The sequence below is a fragment of the Hydra vulgaris genome, chromosome 09 (assembly GCF_038396675.1).
Source record: "Hydra vulgaris chromosome 09, alternate assembly HydraT2T_AEP".
NCBI lineage: Eukaryota > Metazoa > Cnidaria > Hydrozoa > Anthoathecata > Hydridae > Hydra > Hydra vulgaris.
Window position 1 is genome coordinate 45,597,065 of NC_088928.1, and position 21,622 is coordinate 45,618,686.

Sequence of the window (21,622 nt, forward strand, 5' to 3'; positions counted from 1 at the left end):
GCCTTGGGGATAGTAGTTGTTTATGATTTATATAAATATTCCTTATGTAATTATTTATTATATAAGGATCATTTATTATTAACATTTATTGCAATATTGTTTGAATTCCTATTAAAAAAAAATTACGTTTATCTATATCTATCTATATAAGTATATATATATATATATATATATATATATATATATATATATATATATATATATATATATATAAATATCTGTGTGTGAGTTATTATAGCACATTAGGCTGTTTTAAAAAAAGGTCATGTCTTTTTTTTTTTGACAATCCCAAGGGTCCTACCAGGGGGTAAAAGGTGCAATTTTTAGGGCACTTTGCACCATTTTTAAAACTGTTTGTAGGATGTCTTGAAGTTAAAATTTTTGATTTTATTTTGCCATTTACGTTTGTTAAGACATTTAATCAAAATAAATACTCTACTCTAAAAAAAATTTTAAAAATTGTTTCAAAAAACCCTGAAATCCATAAATGTTTAACAGATAAAAATATTTCTACAGAGTACATTTTTTAAGATAAAGTTATAAATTTTTTAAGTAAGTAATATGTTTTCTTGAAATATATTTTAAATTAAATTTTTTTTAAGATTAAATATTTAAAAAATTTATAAAATGCCATCGAAAAAAAAAAGTTAGAAGTATTAGATTGGAAAAATTACTTTTAGTTAAAAAGTTAATCAAAAAACTTCCAATAAAAAATATTTGCTATTGCTAAAGAAATCATTCAATATTAACCTAGTTGTTCAGTCGAACAGTCTGACTGCTACATACTGTCCAAACTAATGGTTCCTTGGATACTTGGTGGATTTAGAGTGTTTACAATACAAAAGCTAAAGTAATATTTCAATAAGTTCTAAATTATTTTAATCCATGCTTAATCCATAATTATACTGTTAAATAATATTTTTACAGGGTTGAAATTGAGCATCTGTTAAAGGAGTGGATGAAATTAAAAGATCAAAGATACATAACAAATTCTGCTAAAATAAAAAAAATATATATATTTGTCTGAAGAGCAAATTAATAAAGTGTATTGGATTGGAAATCAAGTTTTTCAAACATATCATTGTCATGTTATGTTTGAGAAAATATTAAAAGAGAAAATGAGAAAAGTGAAATACAAAGAAAAAGATATTGCTTTTTCTTTCACTAAGACCAGCTTAGTGAAAGAAAAAGATGTCTTGGAAGTAGAGATAAAAGATATTAGCATTCTGTAGTAAGAAGTGAAAAAAAAAAACATCAAAGTTAAATAGAAACCCATTAGTAGAGCTACATAAGAATGATTTAGATTATCTAAGTTCTGCTATTACACTAGTGATGAATCAGGCAAGGAAACAGATGTTGACTTTAATGTTAATGTGCATCCTAATGTTTGAAATTCTGTTCTTCTTCCTAAAAATATTCTTCAGTCAACTACTCATACTGCAGTGGGAAAAGTTTTAACACCCCTCCAACATACAGCATTGATTAGTAGTGTTATTATCATGGCTGGTGGTTCTGTAGCAAACTTTAATTGTTCTAAATTCCACATCTTAAAGAACATAATATCTTTCAGGGCTAAAGAAATAAAAGAATGCATAAAAAACATTGTTATATCATCAGATTCACTAATGGTTATACACTTAGATAAAAAATAGTTAATAAATTAATGGAAGGAAAGCAATTTAAAAAAAAATAAAATTGCAGTTTTAGTAAGGATTGATGCAAAAATAGAACTACTTTGCATTTCTCCAATAGATTTTAGTTCAGGGGTTATTTTAAAGCAAGCTATTGTTGAATTTATGGAATTTTTTTGATTAAAAGATAAGGTTAAATATCTCTGTTTTGACACAACTTCAGCAGATACAAAAATGTAAAAGTACTTGCATGAAATTTATTCAGCAAGTTCAATGTTTATTTTTGTTAATTGCATGTAGAAATCATGTAATTGAGCTTCTGGTCCAGAATACAAATTTTTGATGTTCTACAACAAAATTGGAATAGCATAGATGCTGAAGCTAAGAAACTAGAAGAATAATATTACCACCTGGAACATGGATATATAATCAAAAACTAGCTGCTGCTCAATTTCACCATAATGTGATCAGTTTGAAGATCTTTAAACAGGAGATAATTTTATTTTCATTTTATTTCTAATAATTCAAATTTTGAAAAAGTAACAATTTCATACAAGTTCATAATATATCCAAAACCATTTAGGGCAGAAATGTAAGAAAAGAACACCATGAGCTAGCTGAACTGACTTTAGTAGTTCATCGTATATGTTTAAATTTTACTTACCTGGACCAGTTCACCATTCAAGATTTTTGGGAAATGGTTAATGCTATTTAAAATTGTATCTTTTAATAAATGAAATCCAAAACATGACGGTCAAACATAAAGAAGAAATAACTGGTATGGCTTTATTTATTTGTCTTTTCTATACAGAATAGTTTCTAAAGGTAGAGTTAGGTTCTTTGGCACCAACACAGATATCAGTCCTTTAGTTGTTTTTTTTTAATAAGTTAGAAAGCTTATTATTGATTAAAGTGATTCATAATGTTAATTAATATTTTTATTGGGATATGAAAGCTTAGTTTGAGAAAAAGCCGTATGGTTTTTACTATTGATTACAAAAAAAAATCTTTTCCAGTCCAGGCCCTCTCTCTTCACAGAATAATTCCTAAAGCTGAGAAAGCTTTTAAGTGAGAAATTAATATAGTACTGTATTAAAAATTAATCAAAAATCTGATACACTTTTATGAGTTTTAAGAATATTTTGTATTTTAATGAGCTTTGCTAAATATTCATGGATTTTAGGGTTTTTTGAAACAGTTTTTATAAATTTAAAATTTTTTCTGAGAATAAAGCTTATTTTGTTTAAATTAAAAAAGTTTTTACAAACATAGATACAAAAATAAAAGTTTATTCTTATTTTAATACTTCCTACAAACTGTTTTAAAAATGGTACAAAATGCCCCTAAAGTTGCCCCTTTTTTCCCCTGAAGGAACCTTAAGGATTTTCAAAAAGTTAAAAAAAAAGTTTTATCACTAATTCATGGTCTGCGCAGATGACAAGCTAGGACTCTTTTTTTTTTTGAGAAATAACCTTTTTTTGAAACATCCTAGTGTACATATATGTATGTATATATTTTTTATGTATGTATTTGATTTTCTTCAAATTAAACTACTAAATTCATTTAATAATTTTTCTATTTTGTTTAATAATTTTTTTTATTTTGTATTTATTTGATTTTCTTTAAAATAAACTACCAAATTTGTTTAATAATTTTTTTATTAAACTAAGTGGCACACAAATATTACACTTGAAATACTGAAAATTTTAACTTGCACACTACCTTTTCCAACACTATCAAATATGGAAAGTTTTCTATATAACATCAATGTATTTTTTACTGGAACCAAATAATTCTATTTATAAAAAAAGAATAGATTTTAACTAAACACCCTTTTATTACCAACGTTCTTCTTTTCAATTGAAACCAAATTAAGAAGTATTTATTTGAGTATGTATCGAATAAATATTAGTTTTTTCTTTAAATATTATTGCTTTTTTTATATTACTGTATTTATAAAACTATTATTACTTTTATTTTATATTGTCTTTTTGAACTCTACTACTATTATTACTACCGTCATTAATTTATCTTTGTTTTAGAAGCCTTACCAATATTATTTATAATGATAGTGATTCCATTGTATTGATAGTTTTATGGTTATTGTCATAATTTTTTGCAAATGTTATGTTTATTTTAATAATTTCTGTCATAGTTATAAACTTTACTATAATTTTTTTTACCATAGTTTTTATCATTAGTTATAATTTTTAGTAAAGTTATCATATTATAGGTACCATTTGTAATGCTTTTTTATTCATATTATTATTATTATTGTTATTATTGCTATTATTGTTATTATTGTTATTATTGTTATTATTATTATTTATATTATATTATTACTTTTGCATATATTAGTATTATCTTTATTTATTAGTCCTTTATTCTCTTTTCTTTCCTTTTTTTTTTCACTTTGTTTTAAATTCTTTTATATTTTATTTGAAGTTTTTTTTGTACTGGCTTTTTTTTTTTTTTTTTTTAGTTGTCACTCAATTGACTAGTTTTTAACTAGATGAGTGACACCTAACTTTATTTATGTGAGTGTATAAAATTTTATTCCGAATTCATCATATTTTATGAAATGTGAAAAAATAAATGGATTAAATATATCTGTGTATATATATACATAGATGTATATATATATATACATATACATATATGAACATATATACATATATGTATATATATACATATACATTTATATATATATATATATACATATACATTTATGTATATCCATACATATACATTTATGTATATATATATACATGTACATATATGTATATATGTGTATGTATATATATATCAGGCCTTGTGATAAAGCGGGAATGATTGCTCGGCACCCATGAAACATGCCCGTAAATGACCTTCTGGGCGCGACAAATAGTGCTCACTAGTTTTGTTACAAGAGCAAAAAATTGCGCTCATCTGAGAACTTGCGAGGGAGAAAGTTATAAGTTGATTTTATAGAAATTATCTTTGGTTGAATTTTTGTACTGAAGTGAAAGTATGTTTAAACAGTAGAGTTAGCATATTGTTAAATAAAGAAGTTATATTTGTAACAAAGTATGTCACACATAATTTATAAGTGATGTACTTTAACTTTAATTTATGCCGCATAAATTAAAATTAAAAATATCAATGCAAGAGAGCCAAACTTATTTCTTCTATTTGAAAGCTTAATTCCGCATGATGTTTTTTTTAAAATTTCAGTTGAATTTTATCATATTATCCACTTAATCGTACCCTGGTTAGGTTGAGCCATTCTTTATAAGTATACCATTTTTAAGAAATGGTATACTTATAAACAGTACATTTTTATTTTATCTTGAAAAACTGGTTTTGTTGTTAAGAATTTTTAATATATTGTTACAATATCTCTTGAATTTTTTTTTAAACTTTATGTTATCAAAAGTTTTAACAGATCTTTGAACAGCTTGAATAAAAACTTTCTTGATTTGTCTAAATGTTTTATACATCTCCTTAAAAATGTAGATAATCTTTTTATTGGTATTATGAACTTTAGGCTACCTCTGATTCATCATTAAAAAAAGAAACTGTGTGACTGCTCTGTTAATGTCTTAAAGCATGTGTTCATTTAACATATTAATGCATATTGAACTCAATATGCATTAATGTTATACAATAACTTCACACATTTACTACATACATTCAAACCCAACACAAATAAAGTTTGTGAGAACATATAAATAAACTTGTGAGAAACAAGTGGTTGCTACTGTACTATTACAACTTTGTACATTTAGGACTTTATTTATACACTTAATTCATTAACCTTAATTTAATTTGATTTTTTCAAAAATTATGCAGTTAAAAAACTGAAGCGCCTTCAGTTGGACTTTTTTTTTCATTAGTTTTATAATATTTTTATGTAAAAAATATTTTAACTTGCATAAAATAATATTGTATATATATATATATATGCAATAATAATAAAATAACAATACTATGTTATAATATAGGGTTCCGGTAAAACTACAGTGGCACGATTACTTGCAGAAATTCTTAAAGATAGTGGTCTAAGATTATCTAACACTTTTGTTGAGTCTTCAGCTCAGAAATTAAAAGATGATGGTCCCGATAAATTTCGTAGTCTAGCTGCATCTGCTAAAAATGGTGTTTTATTTATAGATGAGGCATACGATCTGGATCCAAAGGGTGATTCGCAAGGAAAACAAATTGTTTCAGAATTGTTAGTGATTTCTGAGAATGATCGTGAACATCTTTCAATTATTTTAGCTGGCTATGAGGATGATATGAATGAGAAACTCTTCTCATATAATGAAGGAATAAAAAGTCGCTTTGAAATAGTGCACTTTGAAGATTTTGATGAAAGTGAACTGAAAACAATCTGGAATGGTGAAATAGAAAAGCGTAAATTTGTTTGTGATGACAGCATTTCAACTGTGGTATCTAAACGTCTTGCAAAAATGTCTGGTAAGAAAGGATTTGGCAATGCTCGAGCTGTTCGTAAAGAGGTTGAAAAAGCAATCCAAGTTGCAATGGCACGAGAGAACTTTAATCCATCAAAGTTGATTATAAATATTGAAGATGTTGTTGGTGAATCGCCATTAGAGAACCCAAAACTGAAAGCAATTTTGAAAGAATTTGATGAAAAAATAGGTTGGAAAGCAGTAAAAAAAAGTGTCAATCAGTTAATTGAGATCTGTAAAAAGAACTTTACACTTCAACTAATGGGCAAAAAAACATTGCCTATAATGCTTAACCGTTTATTTCTTGGCAATCCAGGAACTGGAAAGACTACTTGCGCTAAACTCTATGGGCGTTTATTAAAAGAGTTGAACTTCTTATCAATTGGAGATGTAGTTATGTCTACAGCTAGTGATTTTGTTGGATCACATGTTGGAGAATCTCCAAAAAAAACAAATGCCATGCTTGAGAAAGCTCGAGGCAAAGTTCTTGTGATTGATGAAGCTTACAACTTGAATGACAAGTTGTATGGAAAAGAAGTAAGATTACTCTCCACTTTATATTATTTGGAAAAGAATTTTTAATTTTTGAACTAATATATATATATATATATATATATATATATATATATATATATATATATATATATATATATATATATATATATATATTTAAAACACTTATCTAATTTTTAGTTGTCTTCAACATTATGTTTCTCCATCAGTAGGTTCATCACGAAGAAGCCTTCTTCTTCCTGATGAACGTTGAAGACAATTAAAAATTAGATAAGTGTTTTTACTAATTTATTATTGCTCTGTTCTTTGAGAACATTGAGCTCTCTGTTTGTAGAATACACTAACATAATTTATATATTTTTTTTTACTTTTTTTTTATTTTTTATAATTTACCTACCCAAAGGCGAGAAGGCCACTACAGATGAGGAGGCTACTTGTGGTTATCACCCTCTCTCAACTCTATAACTCCGAAACACGAACCTTGATGAACAAGGCCGCTGCGCGGAGAAACAAGTTGAGCGCGGTACTACCAGGAACGTGGTGGGAATCGAACTTGGAACCTCTCATTTATGAAGTGAGTGCTCTACCACTACACCACTACCGCATGTATATATATATATATATATATATATATATATATATATATATATATATATATATATATATATATATATATATTTATATATATATATATATATATATATATATATATATATATATATATATATATAAATTATGTTAGTGTATTCTACAAACAGAATGCTCAAAGATTTCAAATTAAAATATCATCCTTGAAATTAATATTAGAGAAAAGTTTCTTAAACTGTTTTTTTTTAATGCTTATACTGCATATATATATATATATATATATATATATATATATATATATATATATATATATATATATGTTTATATAACTAAGTATTTATGTAAAACAGCAGATAATACATCTCAATATATTTTATTGTTAAATTCTATGACTAAGTATTATGTTACAAAGTGAAGAAATATCCTTTATAAATTTTAAAATAATAAAACAATATGTGATTTAAATAACTGGCTATAATATAATGTTTTTCTTATGAAGAAGTATATTTTATTTTGTCCTAAAGAATTATGTTATAATTAGATTTATTTTACAATTAGTTTTTTTTTATGCAGTATGAGCATTAAAAAAAAACGGCTTAAGAAACTTTTCTCTAAAATGAATTTCAAGGATGATATTTTACTTTGAATTTTGTTTAGGTGCTTGATGTATTGGTTGAAAAAGTGCAAAATACAGAAAGTGATGATATTTCTGTTTTGTTGCTTGGTTATGAACCTCAAATGCGTGAAATGCTTCGTGAACAAAATCCAGGATTAGCTAGACGTTTTGCAATGGATTATGCTTTTGTATTTGAAGACTACAGTGAATCTGAGTTGTTTGTTATTCTAAAAGGTGTTTGTAAAAGAGAAAATATACAGATGTCAATTGAGGCAAAATATATTTTATTACATTTTTGAAAAGTTGAGGTTTAAAAAATTAAAGGTTTGGAAATCTTAATTGATAAAAAAAAAGGACTGCTAAAAAATCTATTTAATAGAGTAAATTATTTAAAAAATAAAAAAAAAATTTTTTAATGATTTTTATAGTATCTGCAATAGGATCTAATTTTTTTCTTTTAAATGTAGGTTTCTGAAGCCATTCTAAAATTGTTAGAAAAGCAAAGAGCACAAGCAAACTTTGGTAATGCAGGTGCAATAGATAATGTGGTACGTGCTGCTTTAGCCAAAGCGTCATCTCGTCCTTTGACTTCAGGTGGCATGATTAAATTAATTCCTTCAGACATAGGGGATGGAAATACAGGAAATGAAAAAGAAAAAAGCAGTGATCCATTTGCACCATTAGAAAAATTATATAGAGTTGAAAATATTAGACAGCAACTCATAGAAATTAAAAATACTTTTCAGGTTGCACAAACAGAAAGCTCAAAAGATCGTCCAGAATTAGGACATTTTGTATTTCAAGGAGCTCCAGGTACTGGTAAGACCACTGTAGCAAGAGTTATGGCAGAAATACTTTTTGATTTAGGATTATTACCTCGAAATCATGTTGAAGAGACTTCAGGTCTTGGATTAACAGGTAGTATTTTATTGACTTCTTAGTTTAACGTTATTTTTCATAAGGAAAAATTATATATATGTATATATATATAAAAAAGCATTAGATAGTCAATGCAGGGACGAATCCAGACCTGTTTTAGTACCGCTGGAGCAGTATTGGTGATATAAAAAGAACGTCCAAAAGTTATTTTTTTTTAATTTTCCTTTTACTTTTGCTTATTAAAAATTAAAAAAAAGATTTCAGTTTTAAATGCAGTAGTATATAAATAATTTTCAGTTTATTTTAGCTATCTTATTTTTCTTCAGGACAATAAAATGAATTAAAAAGAAATTATGTAATTACATGGCGTAACTGTCCTTTGGTTACTACCTGAACGTTAGTTTAAAAAAAATGAATGTTGTTACAAAACTTAATATTAAAAACTAGTTGCAAAATTTTATAACAATGGAATATATAAAAGTTTGCTTTATTCGAAAAATGGAACGATTTTAAAATATCCATTCAGAGTAAAGTTAGCTTTTATTTTTTTTCCAAATAAGAGTAAACTGCTTTTGATAATAAATAAACAAAAGTAAAAAATTTCAGTCATAATAACTATTGCGCGAATTAAATTTTTGAATAAATGAACTTTTGATTTTTAGGTTGCTATTTTAGTTCATGTGAGAAAAACAAAAAATCGAAACGTAAACTTTTTCAGAAAGTTTTGTTTCTTTTTCATATTCTTTTTGACATTTAACATAATAGAAATAACAATTACAATAACTTAATTAAAGTTTTGTTTAGATCTGTTTAAAATAACCCATAGTAAATTTAACTTATTTATTAAACGTTGTTTTTTTAAATATACTTAATGATTAAGAAAATATAATATATTTTTAAAAATAAGTGTAATATGTTTTTTAATAAAAAAAATATAACATTTTTTAAATTATGCTTATCATAATTATCTTTTCTTTAACTATCTTTAATTTGAAAGGAGTCTTAAAATCATTTTAAAAACTATTAACCATTAGTAAAAGTTAAGTGAACAGATTTGATAATATTTTAATCAAAATTTTAAAATTAAAATAACAGTAAATACATTTATTAAATGTATTTTCTGTTATTTTTATTGAATGTTTTTTATTCGGATAGTTATTCCAATACAAGAGGTAAAACTATTTTGTTAATTTTACAAATATTACACAATTTAATATATGTAAATTTATTATGTAATGTAAATATTGATAAAAATTGTTTCAAGTATTTAAACATTTAGTTACTAATTATTAAAAACATTAATAACTACTAAAATTAAATTTTATGAAATATAGTAAATGTTCAAAATACTTTAAATAATTTTCAAAAATTATTTACTAATAGTGTGGTATTTGCAACGAAAGTGTTTATTAAAGTTGTAAGTAAAATAGTTTTCTTATCGTAACTAAAGTAACATCGTCCACCAGTAAATTCACGTATTCAAAAAAATGCCTTTAAATCAACTGCTTATCTTAGGATAAAACTAAACAATATAACAAATGATTAAAATGATGATAGAAAAAATGTTGATTAAAAATCATTGTTGTGGTACCAGTTTTAACTAGGGGAGGAGGAGAGGGAGCGCCAGTTTTACCTAGGGGAGGAGGAGGGGGAGCTCAAAAACATCTTCAAAATCTCCTAAATTCTTCTAATTTTTTAACTCATAAAAGGTGTGACCACCCTTTTATCATCATACCTGTCTTTTTTGGAGCAAAGGTAATTTTAATGCATTATTAAATCACATTGCAGCATACAATTGAAAGACAATGTTTGATAACCTCTCAGCAAATAGTTTTAATTTACTTGTCTCAAAATACTATAAAGCCATTAAAGTTACATATCTCATCAATGACTGCTTTATTTATTGCCAAAAAGGAGTTATGGTCCACCTCAGAGGTCAAAACAGCTTTAAAAAAAATGCAAATTGTAAGGCAAATTCAGAGCCTCAGGGCGTCACCCACACTAACGGTTACAAAAACAACACTAAGCTGCATGTAAAGAAGTGAAAATGTTCATTAAACAGGTATACATTTGAAAAGCAGCTAGTTTATAGTTCGAAGTCTAATCCAAATATACTGCAAGCTTATGTCCAAAGTAAAAAGCAAGTTAAAGAACTAATCAGCGCCCTAGATATCACAGATAGAACAACAACAGTTGACCATGGAACGTGTCACACTATTAACTACTACTTTGAATTGGTATTTGTCACAAATCCAACACCCAAGATGCCTGCATTCACAAACAAAACCAAGGACAATTGGAATTTCTAGGTGAAAGGTTTAGCTGTTGAAGATGTCAAGTCAAGACTAAGCCATCTCACAGAAAGCTAGTTAATAGGAGCAGATGACATCTACCCACAGGTCTTAAGCAGATTTTCTGTAGCTTTTTCTATACAAGTTGCTTTAATTTTAAACACTCAATATCGCACTAATCTTTAAAAAGAAAGTAGACTCAAAGCAAACAACTACAGAGTAGTTTTTCTAAAGTCTGTAAGAGAAACTGGTCTGTAGTTGCTTGGTTAGTTGTACTGTGCAAGGTCATTGAGAGTAATTGAATAATAATATTTGCGACAACACACAAGCCAATCAACAAAGCACAATATGGATTCGTAAAAAAGAAGAGCTATCTATAGAATCTCCTAAAAATATTAAAACAAATCTTAGTTAAAAAAAAAATAAATGTAATAATACTAATATTTATAGAGATTATGCTATTTAATTATCCAGGGAGAAGCATTATTTTGTGCCTTTAAAGAGTTTAACATCAATATTTTATTTTTAAAGTCAGATAAAATTAACTCGCTAAATGCTGAGCATTACTGCTTTCTAATGTATAGAAAAACCTATTTACCTTAATTTATCACCTTCATTTGAAATCACCTATCACCAAATCTATATCACCTATACCAATCTATATCACCTTAATTTAAAACAAGTTGTAGTCAAAATTAGATCTAATCTAATTTTCTGGAAACCTCAACAGGGTAATCAATAATTAAACAAAAAAAAAATAGATTAAATTAACTTAATTCATTTTGTGCATTATAACTTAAGTGCATTTCTCTTTTCATATCTATAATAATTGTCTAAAGTCAGATTTGCCTTGAAGACAAAAACAACTCATTAAATTGCTATTATTTGTAAATGTACCTTTACAATTGCCCACTCTGCTTTATTAGTGTTCTCTGAGCTCACTGAGTGGCTGTTCTTGTTTTGCTAAGAACAATGTTGTGCCTATTATCTTTAAATATCTAAGCCTTTGTGTATGATAAAAAGCCATAATTATTTTTAATTGCAGCAAATTCTTGAGAACTTTCTCTGAGTAAATTGAAACTTGTTTATCTAGTAATTTAACTAAGTAATCAAACTAAATGTTACAATTTATTGGTTGTCATTTTATATATTTTATATATACATACATATGTGTGTGTGTGTATATATATATATATATATATATATATATATATATATATATATATATATATATATATATATATATATATATATATATGTATATATATATATATATATATATATATAAATTGCTGCTTAAAACTAAATCAGTAATTTTCAGTATATACTGCTGTTTTTTTTCTGTTATGTTAAATATAATTTATATTTATTTCATAATTTAAACATAAAATATCTACTTTCATCGTAAAGGAGAATATCTTGGTCAAACTAAAAAGCGAGTTAAAGATAAATTAGATGCTGCTAGAGGGGGCATACTTTTTATTGATGAGGCTTATGAGTTAGGCAAAGGTCAATATGGAGGAGAAGCTATAACTACCTTGGTTGCTGCAATGACAGATCCTAATTATAAACTTGTTATAATTATTGCTGGATATCCTCAAGATATAGATCAAATGCTTTCAGTAAATGTTGGTTTAAAAAGCAGGTATTTAAAGTATTTATAAATCTTAAATTTATATTTTAAATTTTTATTTTAAATTATTTATTATTATTATTTGTAGTTATTTTTTATTTTACTTGATTATTACAAGCAAACACCATAAAAATAAAAAATAAAAAATAAATAAAAAAACAGCCAATAGCAGTTAAAATAAAGTTTTTAGTACTGTTTGCAAATGATAATTCATAATTATTATATTGTTCCCATGCATATGTACAATATACCATATACAATGTTTCCATGCATACCATGTTGTATATACCATGTTTACATGCATGCCATGTAAGATATACTGTTTTTCCATGTATACACAAATTATTGTTTTTCTTAATGTCAAATCTTTAATTCTTATATCAAAATTATTTTGAAAATCTCAACATTGTCTTTTATCAGCAAAAGAAAAAAACTAAAATATTGTCATAAATTTTTCATAAATGTATTTAAAAATGCATTCACAGCAAAGGCAGCTTGTTCAAAACTTAAATTAAATGTTTAGCCAAAATAACTTTTTAATTATATCAGATTTTTGCAAATATATCAATTTTTTGAAAAAAAAAATTTAAATGAATATCATTTTAATTAAATTTGAAAGCTAAAATTATATTTATAAGTTAGCTATTAAAGTTATACGTTTTATGTTTTTTTAGTCATTTATTAGCAACTTAAAACTTTTTATGACAAAATGTAAATATGATTAAAATATCTTATATTAGAAACCACAGACATAAAACAAAAACCTCCAGAAGCTGTTTGCATCCTTAAAAAGGTATTCTCATCCTTGATTCAAAACCTCCTGTGATCTTTAGAGTTTACCACATAATGTAAGAAAATAAGTTATATAGAGGTAGCACAATGTATGTGAAGAAGAAAATAAAATGAGTGGAATCTTTTTCTCTGAATCACTTATATAATTAAAAAAAAAAGAATTACCACTGAACCAAAACTTTGTAAGAACACTCAATTTTGTGAGAACACTCAGTTTTGTGGTAACACTCAGTTTTGTAAAAACACTTGGTTTTGTGAGAACACTCAAAAAACTTAGTGAATAATCTCAACAAGAAGAAGAAGAAAAAGAAAAAGTTTTATTGAAAAACTGAAGTATTGTAAAAAGTTGTTTTTTTGAAAAATTTAAAAAAAAATCTATTTACAGATTATTTTTAATAGGAACATCTGTTTTTTAATTTCTACGCAATTTTTGCTACTTGTGAAGTTGTCAAAAGTTGTTTTGTTTTTTTAATTTTAAGCAAAAAATTAACCCTATTTTAAATTATTTTGCAAAAGAAAATAGACAACTCAAAAAATTCTAAAATATACAGCAAAAAGTCTGTAGTTTTCTTGCAAGGAGCACAACAATGAATTAATATTTATATATTAACATTTTTCAATATTTTCATCAAACTAACTTTCTTCATACAAATTTGAGCAAACTAAGTTCTAAAAACAAAATTTCTTAATAAAAAAAAAGTATAACAAAAACTATTAACCAATTTATGTTATTGACAGAATCAGTTAATTGTATATTCTAAACCATGTTTGTCTTTATTAGTTTCTCTTTCTGCCTCTATAACCTATAATCTAGTTGACTGATAACTTTGAATGACTGATCATTTGAATTTGACTTGATTCTAACTCTATAATCTGTATTCTAGTTGATTCAAGTCATAAGATTTTCAGCGAAATTTAAAAAACTTCATTCTTTCTAAATTTTGTACAGCATAATGCTTGTTTAATACATGACAAGCTCTTATTTCAGATATTAGGGTTTTTCTTCGTTAAGAAGTTAAAATAATTACTTTTCTCAAGGTTCTTCAATTCTTGTAATGGGCTTTGGCTTTAGGGTTTTCAAAATAAAAAGAATGGTTAACCCTTAAATTTTCGAAGTTTTTATTGTTTTAAAAAGTTCAAACAGCTATGAGAAAAGATAGAAGTAACTTGAAAACTCTTTGTTTTTAAAATTTTTTTTAACATTCTTATCATAATGCACAACAATTGTTATTATCACCTAATAACATTAAAATAACATTAAAATAACATTAAAATAACATTAAAATAACATTAAAATAACATTAAAATAACATTAAAATAACATTAAAATAACATTAAATAATAAAAGTTATTATATTCTAATAGAAAACTACAAAATACTCAAAGTTTAACGCCATCAAAGATACCTAGATTGAATGTTGCTAACCAATCAAAAAAACAGGTTTTCGATAAAGTATATAAAAATATGATAATGAAAACAGTAAACAAAACCACTACAATGTGAAACATCAAAAACTAAGTAGATGGGGCAGGAGGGGGGGCGGGTTTTATATATATATATGGTATTGTGTGTATATATTACATATATACACACAATACCAATAGTTGTCAAAATAAGTATTAAATGTTTCAGTACAATAGAGTTAAGTAATAGTAGAAACCATTAGGTATTTGTTATTATTGCAATATGCTTGTAAACTTTACTTTTTTAAAAAGTTCAACATGCAGCTATCAAAAAAGATATCAGGTGAACACAGAAAAACCCAGTCAACTTTAAATTGAGATTTCTCTAAAATCATAATGCTTTTTATTTCAATTTTTTTTATTATTAAATGTACTTACATTAATTAGAAATTTCAACTTAATTTCAAGGGGCTTAATGGGCTGTTTGGCAAGAGATCAAATTTTATAGCAGGTTGATGCCATCATTTTGCAAATTTTTTTTTTTTTTCACCTTATTGGTGGCATTAATCCACTTTTTTTGTAAGTCCTTTTTATTTTTTGTTACTCTACTTATCTTACAAATAACTCCTTTAACTTTAATTTTTATTTTTTGCCCAAAAATCTTCAATCTTGCGCTTTCAAAGATTCGTATCTTTAGGAACAATTTTCACATTATTATCTTTGCACCACTGTAGAACTTTTTTAGAATAGTGAGAAGTAGCAAGATCTGGCCACAAGAAATATTAGTATTTGTGTTTTTTCATAAATGGCCAATATCTTTTTTAGAGGCATTCTTTGATGTAGAGATTTGGAGTCAAGGTCTTCTTAGTAACAAAACAAGAGGACTGCATACCACAGCTACAAATTGCTTGCCACACAAGGAAATTGGATGCACATTTTTCTTGTCGAATATATTTAAATTGATCATCGACAGGTTTATCTTTGTTCTCATAGTAAAATTGTTGACCAGGAAGTTGTGAAAAATCTGCCCTGCAATATGTTTTGTCATCTTCAATTATGCGCATACTTTTATCCGCCATTATTTTAACCAACTTCTTTGTGCTTCGAATTCCTTTAATTTTACCATTTAAGCTTCTCTTAGGTGTATTTTTCTTATAAAATGCTTTAATTCCAGCATTTTTAAGTACTTTTTTGATATAAGAAGACGAGATCTTGAATATTCTTGCTAGATCTTGCTGTAACTGGTTTGGATTTCTTGCTATTGAATGTAAAATCGACTTTGCCTTTTTGGATTTATGGAAGTTTTCTTGTTTCCACTTCCAGGTTTTCTTTTGAAGCTTTGAGTAGTCTTGAACTTATTCATAATATCTATGACCATAGATTTTGGGACGTTTGTATGTTTAACAATTAAATGATATGAAGTCGATGGATTTTTGCAAAAACAACTCACAACTTTTTTTTGCACCTCAATTTGTTTTGGAAACATTTTGCATATGATTAATTTGTAAAGAAAAGTTTATCAACTCAATTAAATATAATAGAATAAATAAATAAATTTGGCTGAAAATCTTATGACTTGAATCAACTAGAATACAGATTATAGAGTTAGAATCAAGTCAAATTCAAATGATCAGTCATTCAAAGTTATTAGTCAACTAGATTATTAATATTAAATATAAAAGTTTATCAACTCAATTAAATTAAAAGGAAGTAAAGTTAAATTTAAAAAATAAAAGAAATAAAAAGCATTTATGGTTTTAGAGAAATCTCAATTTAAAGTTGACGGGGTTTTTCTGTATCCACCCGATAGTAGTAACCTGAAAACATTTTGATTGGCTCTAAAAAAATGTTTGAAACATTTTTACACCCTTATCATAAATGCCCCGCATTTACTGCAAAATTAAAAATGAAGGGACTAAAAATACTTTAAGCTTTTCATAAGGGACAAGAGCAAGGGTGGGGAACCTTTCTGAGCTTGGGGGCCGCATGACCCTTAAAAAAATGTTTGAGGACCGCACTAATAAATATGCAAATTTGGTGTATAGTACTGGTACTAATGTTATATTTCTTAAAGCATCTTGTATCACAATATTTCTTAACGCATGTATCACAATATTTCCTAATGTATCATTTATCACAAAAGTTATCAATGACTTTTCTGATTCTGTTTCTTTTGAACCAGAACTTGAATATTTGGCTCTATCTTCAAAGTTTTAAGCTTCAGTTGGTCTTTCAGATGCTCATCAGTCAACTGTGACCTTAAACAAGAGTTGATAAATATCATATTTGAAAATGTAGATTCACAGCAGTAGGTTGTACAAAAGCAGCTTAGAAGACTCCTGGCAATTTGTCAGAGTTTTGGATACTCAACTGCAGTTTTCCAAATTTCCAATGGATCCTTCTTGATGTTAAAGAGAGATTTTAGGATACTGTCCTCAGAAAGCTCAATCAATTCCATATGTAAATATTCTGGAGCTGTTGAAATTTCAACAAGATTAGGCTGAAAAGCTAGTTTCAGTATTTCATTATGTTCTTCAAAGCCTTTAAACCTGTCATTAAACTCTGCAATCAAAGAATCCAGGACTGTTCCATATCTTGATACATAATTATTTTCCAACCTTTGCTCATTTTTTTGTTCAAGAATAATTTTTGTGAGCTCTGGGAAATGTTCTATTGATAAATTTGACTTAAAAATAACATCTTTGAGAAAAACAAGTTTTTTCTTGAATGCCTGAATCTGTTGCCACGTTTCATAGATTGACTTAGTTTTACCTTGAAACGAACTATTCAGCATGTTATGCTTTGCCATCAGATCGTAGAGGAATGCAGCATCTCTACAAAATTCTGGATTAGAAAGCTCACAGATCTCCTTTTGACTTGTAAAAAACTCCTCAATTTGTTTTTGAAGCTCAAGCAATTTTTGCAGTACTAACCCTTGTGACAGCCAGCAAACTTTGGAATAGTAAGGAAGATCCACAGAATATATTTCTTCATCAGATTGCAGAAGGTTTTGAAACTGTCAATGGCGTGAAGAATTTGCTCGTATATAATTTACGATCCCTATAACTTTGTTTAATGTGTCATCCAAAGTAGCAGCTTTTGACTTTGCTGATGGAGAATACAATGAAATGCAATCAGACAATCTGGATCAGGCAATTCTTTTTTCAGGAAAGCAATGAACCCTTTATTTTTTCCATGCATAGAAGGAGCTCCATCAGAACAAATGCTGACTAGATTTTTCAACTGAAGTCTGAGTAATTTTTTCTTTGAAAGCAGCAAATATATCACAGCCTCGTGTTTTCCTTTTAGTGTTGCTAAAGCAAACAACTCTTCATAACTTTTGAAGTCTGCAATTATAACCCGAATAAATAACAGAAGTTAGGCAGAATCAGTCACATCAGTAGACTCATCTACAGCAATTGAATAATATGCGTCCTCCATTTGACATATTGAGATTAATTGCTCAGAACTATTTGTAGGAAGCTCATGTTGATGGTCTGTAATTGTTCGCCAAGAAAGCGGAAGCTGCTTATTCTTATCCACTTTATCTGGATCCATAAATGGCACTGCTTCAATGAGGCAAGCCCTCAAGGTTTCAATATCACTATATGGTTTTCCTCCTTTGCCAAGAATGAGAGCAATTTTATATGTTGCTTCAGTTGCTCTATTTCCATGTTCTTGAACAATTGAAAATGTCTGCTGTTGTTTGCTCTTTTGAGACTTTAGTTTTGCTAATGCATTTTTTCAAGCTTCTCCCTCTAATTTTGCATACTTATGATCCTTATGAATGTTTTCATAATGTCTCTTTGCAGTAGCATTCTTTAAAGTAGCAATTGTGAGGTCATACAACAAGCAAAGCATTTTATCCTTGGTTGGAATCATGAAGTAATCTTCCTCCCATTTATCATTAAAAGACCAATATTCCTCTTGCATCGTTCTTGCTTTTTTAGGGAGAACTGAGATTTTGACACTAGTTGAAAATTTAGACATAAATTGAAAACCCTGATATACATTATAATACAAAAACTTAAAGTCAATTGATTTTTACTGTCACAAAAAAAGTTCGTGCAGTGTTTTTATTTATTCATTTTGTTTTGTTTTGTTTTTATTTCTGTCAATCAATTACTACTGTGCCAGCTTTGCCAAGTTAAACAATTTTTTCCCTTAATTAACATCATACACTTTACTATAACTAAAATGTAAAAATAAAGTAATTTTTTAAATTTCATTATTTTCTCTAAAATATTTTTAAAAAAATTTAAGTTCTTAATTTTACATTTTGAGGCCGCACATAGAGTGTCTGGGGGTCGCAGGTTCCCCACCCCTGGACTAGAGATTCATATTACTATTTAAGGAAATATTATTATTTTAAAGTCAATTTTGTAAAACTAACTAAAAATATTGTTTTTCATTTATGTTTTCATAAATTAATACAATTTTTATAAATTTACAATTTTTCACTTACAATTTTTTTACTTCCTACTGCCTTCTACTTACTACATTACTATTAATAATTTGATTTTTAAGTTATTTTATTGATTTGTTGACTTAAATGTTAAAAAGTATAAATTAAAAGAAAAGAAGATACTTTAATGATAAAAACTTAAAATAGAATGTTTAGTTTACCTAATGTAAGTTAAAAATACTATTGCAACAAAATGCTTAGATATAAGTTGTTTTTTTTTTTGATACTAACAGAAATAAAAGATATTAACAGAATATTAGGCCCAATTGAGGTAACTTTTTTTAAAAGTCTTAAATTTTTTTTCTAATTTTAAATTAGGGAAAAAAGAATAGTAATTCAGATGAAAATCAAACAGTTTCAGATTAAAATTATAATGGAAATTAAGGAATTATTATGCAAAATCTTAGAAACAATCATCTTCATGAAAGTATTATTATTTTATCAGCAGCTTTATGTTACAACGTTTTAAATTAGATTTAAAAAACTATAATTGAATGTTGATTTTGCTATAAACAATTTTGAAAAAGTTTTCTACAACATAAAAATTTAAAACTTGAAAATTTAAGAGTTATTAAAAACAAAAATATATTTGAAAACAGAATGTTTTTAAACTGGGCGACGGATGGGTGGTTCAATGATGTATTATTTGAAACATTTCAATGCTATTTCTTCAGATAATAATAAATCTAGTTTTTATACAGTTTTATTTTACACCATATTACATTTTAAGTATATTTAACAATATTATATTTTATAACTTTAGTAGTTTTATAAAACAATATAAATTACTATAAAAATAAGCGAGAATTATTTATGGAAAGTTTTTTTTTTTTTCCACTTAAGTGATGGTATTGGCTACCTCATATAAACACAACTTTAACATTAATTGTTAACATTCTTAATCTTTGTATTTTTTTTTTTTTTTTTTAATTTTTTTTTTATTTTAAACGTCATATTACATTTTAAATATATTTAACAACATTATATTTTACAACTTTACTAATTCTAGAAAATTAAAAACTTTAAAATTCTATAAATTAAAAGTTTCAAGTTAAAAAAAAGTTAAAAGAACAAAAATAAAAAGCATCAACAAAAGTTTGATTAAAAATCTTGTTTTTGTTTTTTTTTATTTATGAAATTTAACTTTTAATAATGGCATATATTAAAAATGGTTGTCTCATGTTATTAATAATGGTTGTCACATGTTTACTTTGATGTTTATACTTATTTTAAGGTTTAAAAGATTTATGAATTTTGAAGATTGGAATTGCAATGATTGTCTCGAATTTCTTCAAAAAAAAGCTGCAGCTGATAATTATGGTTTTGATTCTGATGTAAAAAATAGCTTACATGAAGGATTAGAAGAGGTTGATTTTTTTAATACATAAAACTTATAGAAATAATATTATTAAAAAAAGCTGAGTATTACCATTATCAGTGGCTATGAGAGCCCACCTAAAGCACAATTAAAAGATCAAAATTCTTTAGTTTTTTTTATAACGCAGTTCATCATAAATATTATTTTTATAAATATTATTGTTATTCTTTATATTAAATAATATAAGTTCTATGGATAAATAATTGTATGACATTCCTATTGAATGGTTAAGAGATTGTTTTCATAAGTTTTTGATTAGTTCAGGGTTAATTCAAAAATATCTTTTGTAAAGTTTGCATAAGATCATTAGTAGGCAGTGGCCTACTTGATATTAAGTATATATAAATATATATATATATATATATATATATATATATATATATATATATATATATATATATATATATATATATATATATATATATATATATATATATATATTGTATTCAGTATTAGAAATCACAAATATTTATTTTTTATTTTTATTCTGATTCACTCCCAACAAGGCTGCAAGCAACTTTTATTAAGTTGGGAGTTACTAGAAAAAAAAGAATATGGTTATAGAGTAAGAAAATGGTTGACAGAAGACTTAAAAAGTTGAAGATTGTACGAGTCAGGAAAATATGAAGATGTGAGAGAGTTCCAAATAATTGAGGTGCAGGGAAAAAACTAGACGAATAAAAGTTTTTAGAGCATGCAGGGACAGATACAGTAAAAGAATGAGACTTTGCTGAATGACAAGTCAAGCAAGAATGAGTTTTAGTTGATGGAACTAGAGATGATAGTTCCTTTGAGCAGTGACCATGATAGTACTTGTAGAAAAGAGAAAGAGATGCAACTTTACAACGATGGGAAAGATGCTCAAGCTTAACTGATAGAGCAGGTCCAACTACTGTTACAATGCATTTTTGAACCTTGTTTAGAAAAGAAAGAGCATCAATAGAAGAACCAGCCCAAATATGACAACAGTATTTTATA

General features: G+C 26.3%; 1 protein-coding gene across 1 annotated transcript in view; it reads left to right on the plus strand.

Moving 5' to 3' along the window:
- Nucleotides 1–21,622, plus strand: part of LOC136084821 (uncharacterized) — a 122,411-nt gene that overhangs the window by 90,461 nt on the left and 10,328 nt on the right. The window contains exons 12-16 of the mRNA XM_065805864.1: nt 5,615–6,622; nt 7,844–8,074; nt 8,270–8,720; nt 12,383–12,617; nt 20,501–20,633. Of these exons, the coding sequence (XP_065661936.1) occupies nt 5,615–6,622; nt 7,844–8,074; nt 8,270–8,720; nt 12,383–12,617; nt 20,501–20,633 (2,058 nt within the window). The remainder of the gene's footprint in view (nt 1–5,614; nt 6,623–7,843; nt 8,075–8,269; nt 8,721–12,382; nt 12,618–20,500; nt 20,634–21,622) is intronic.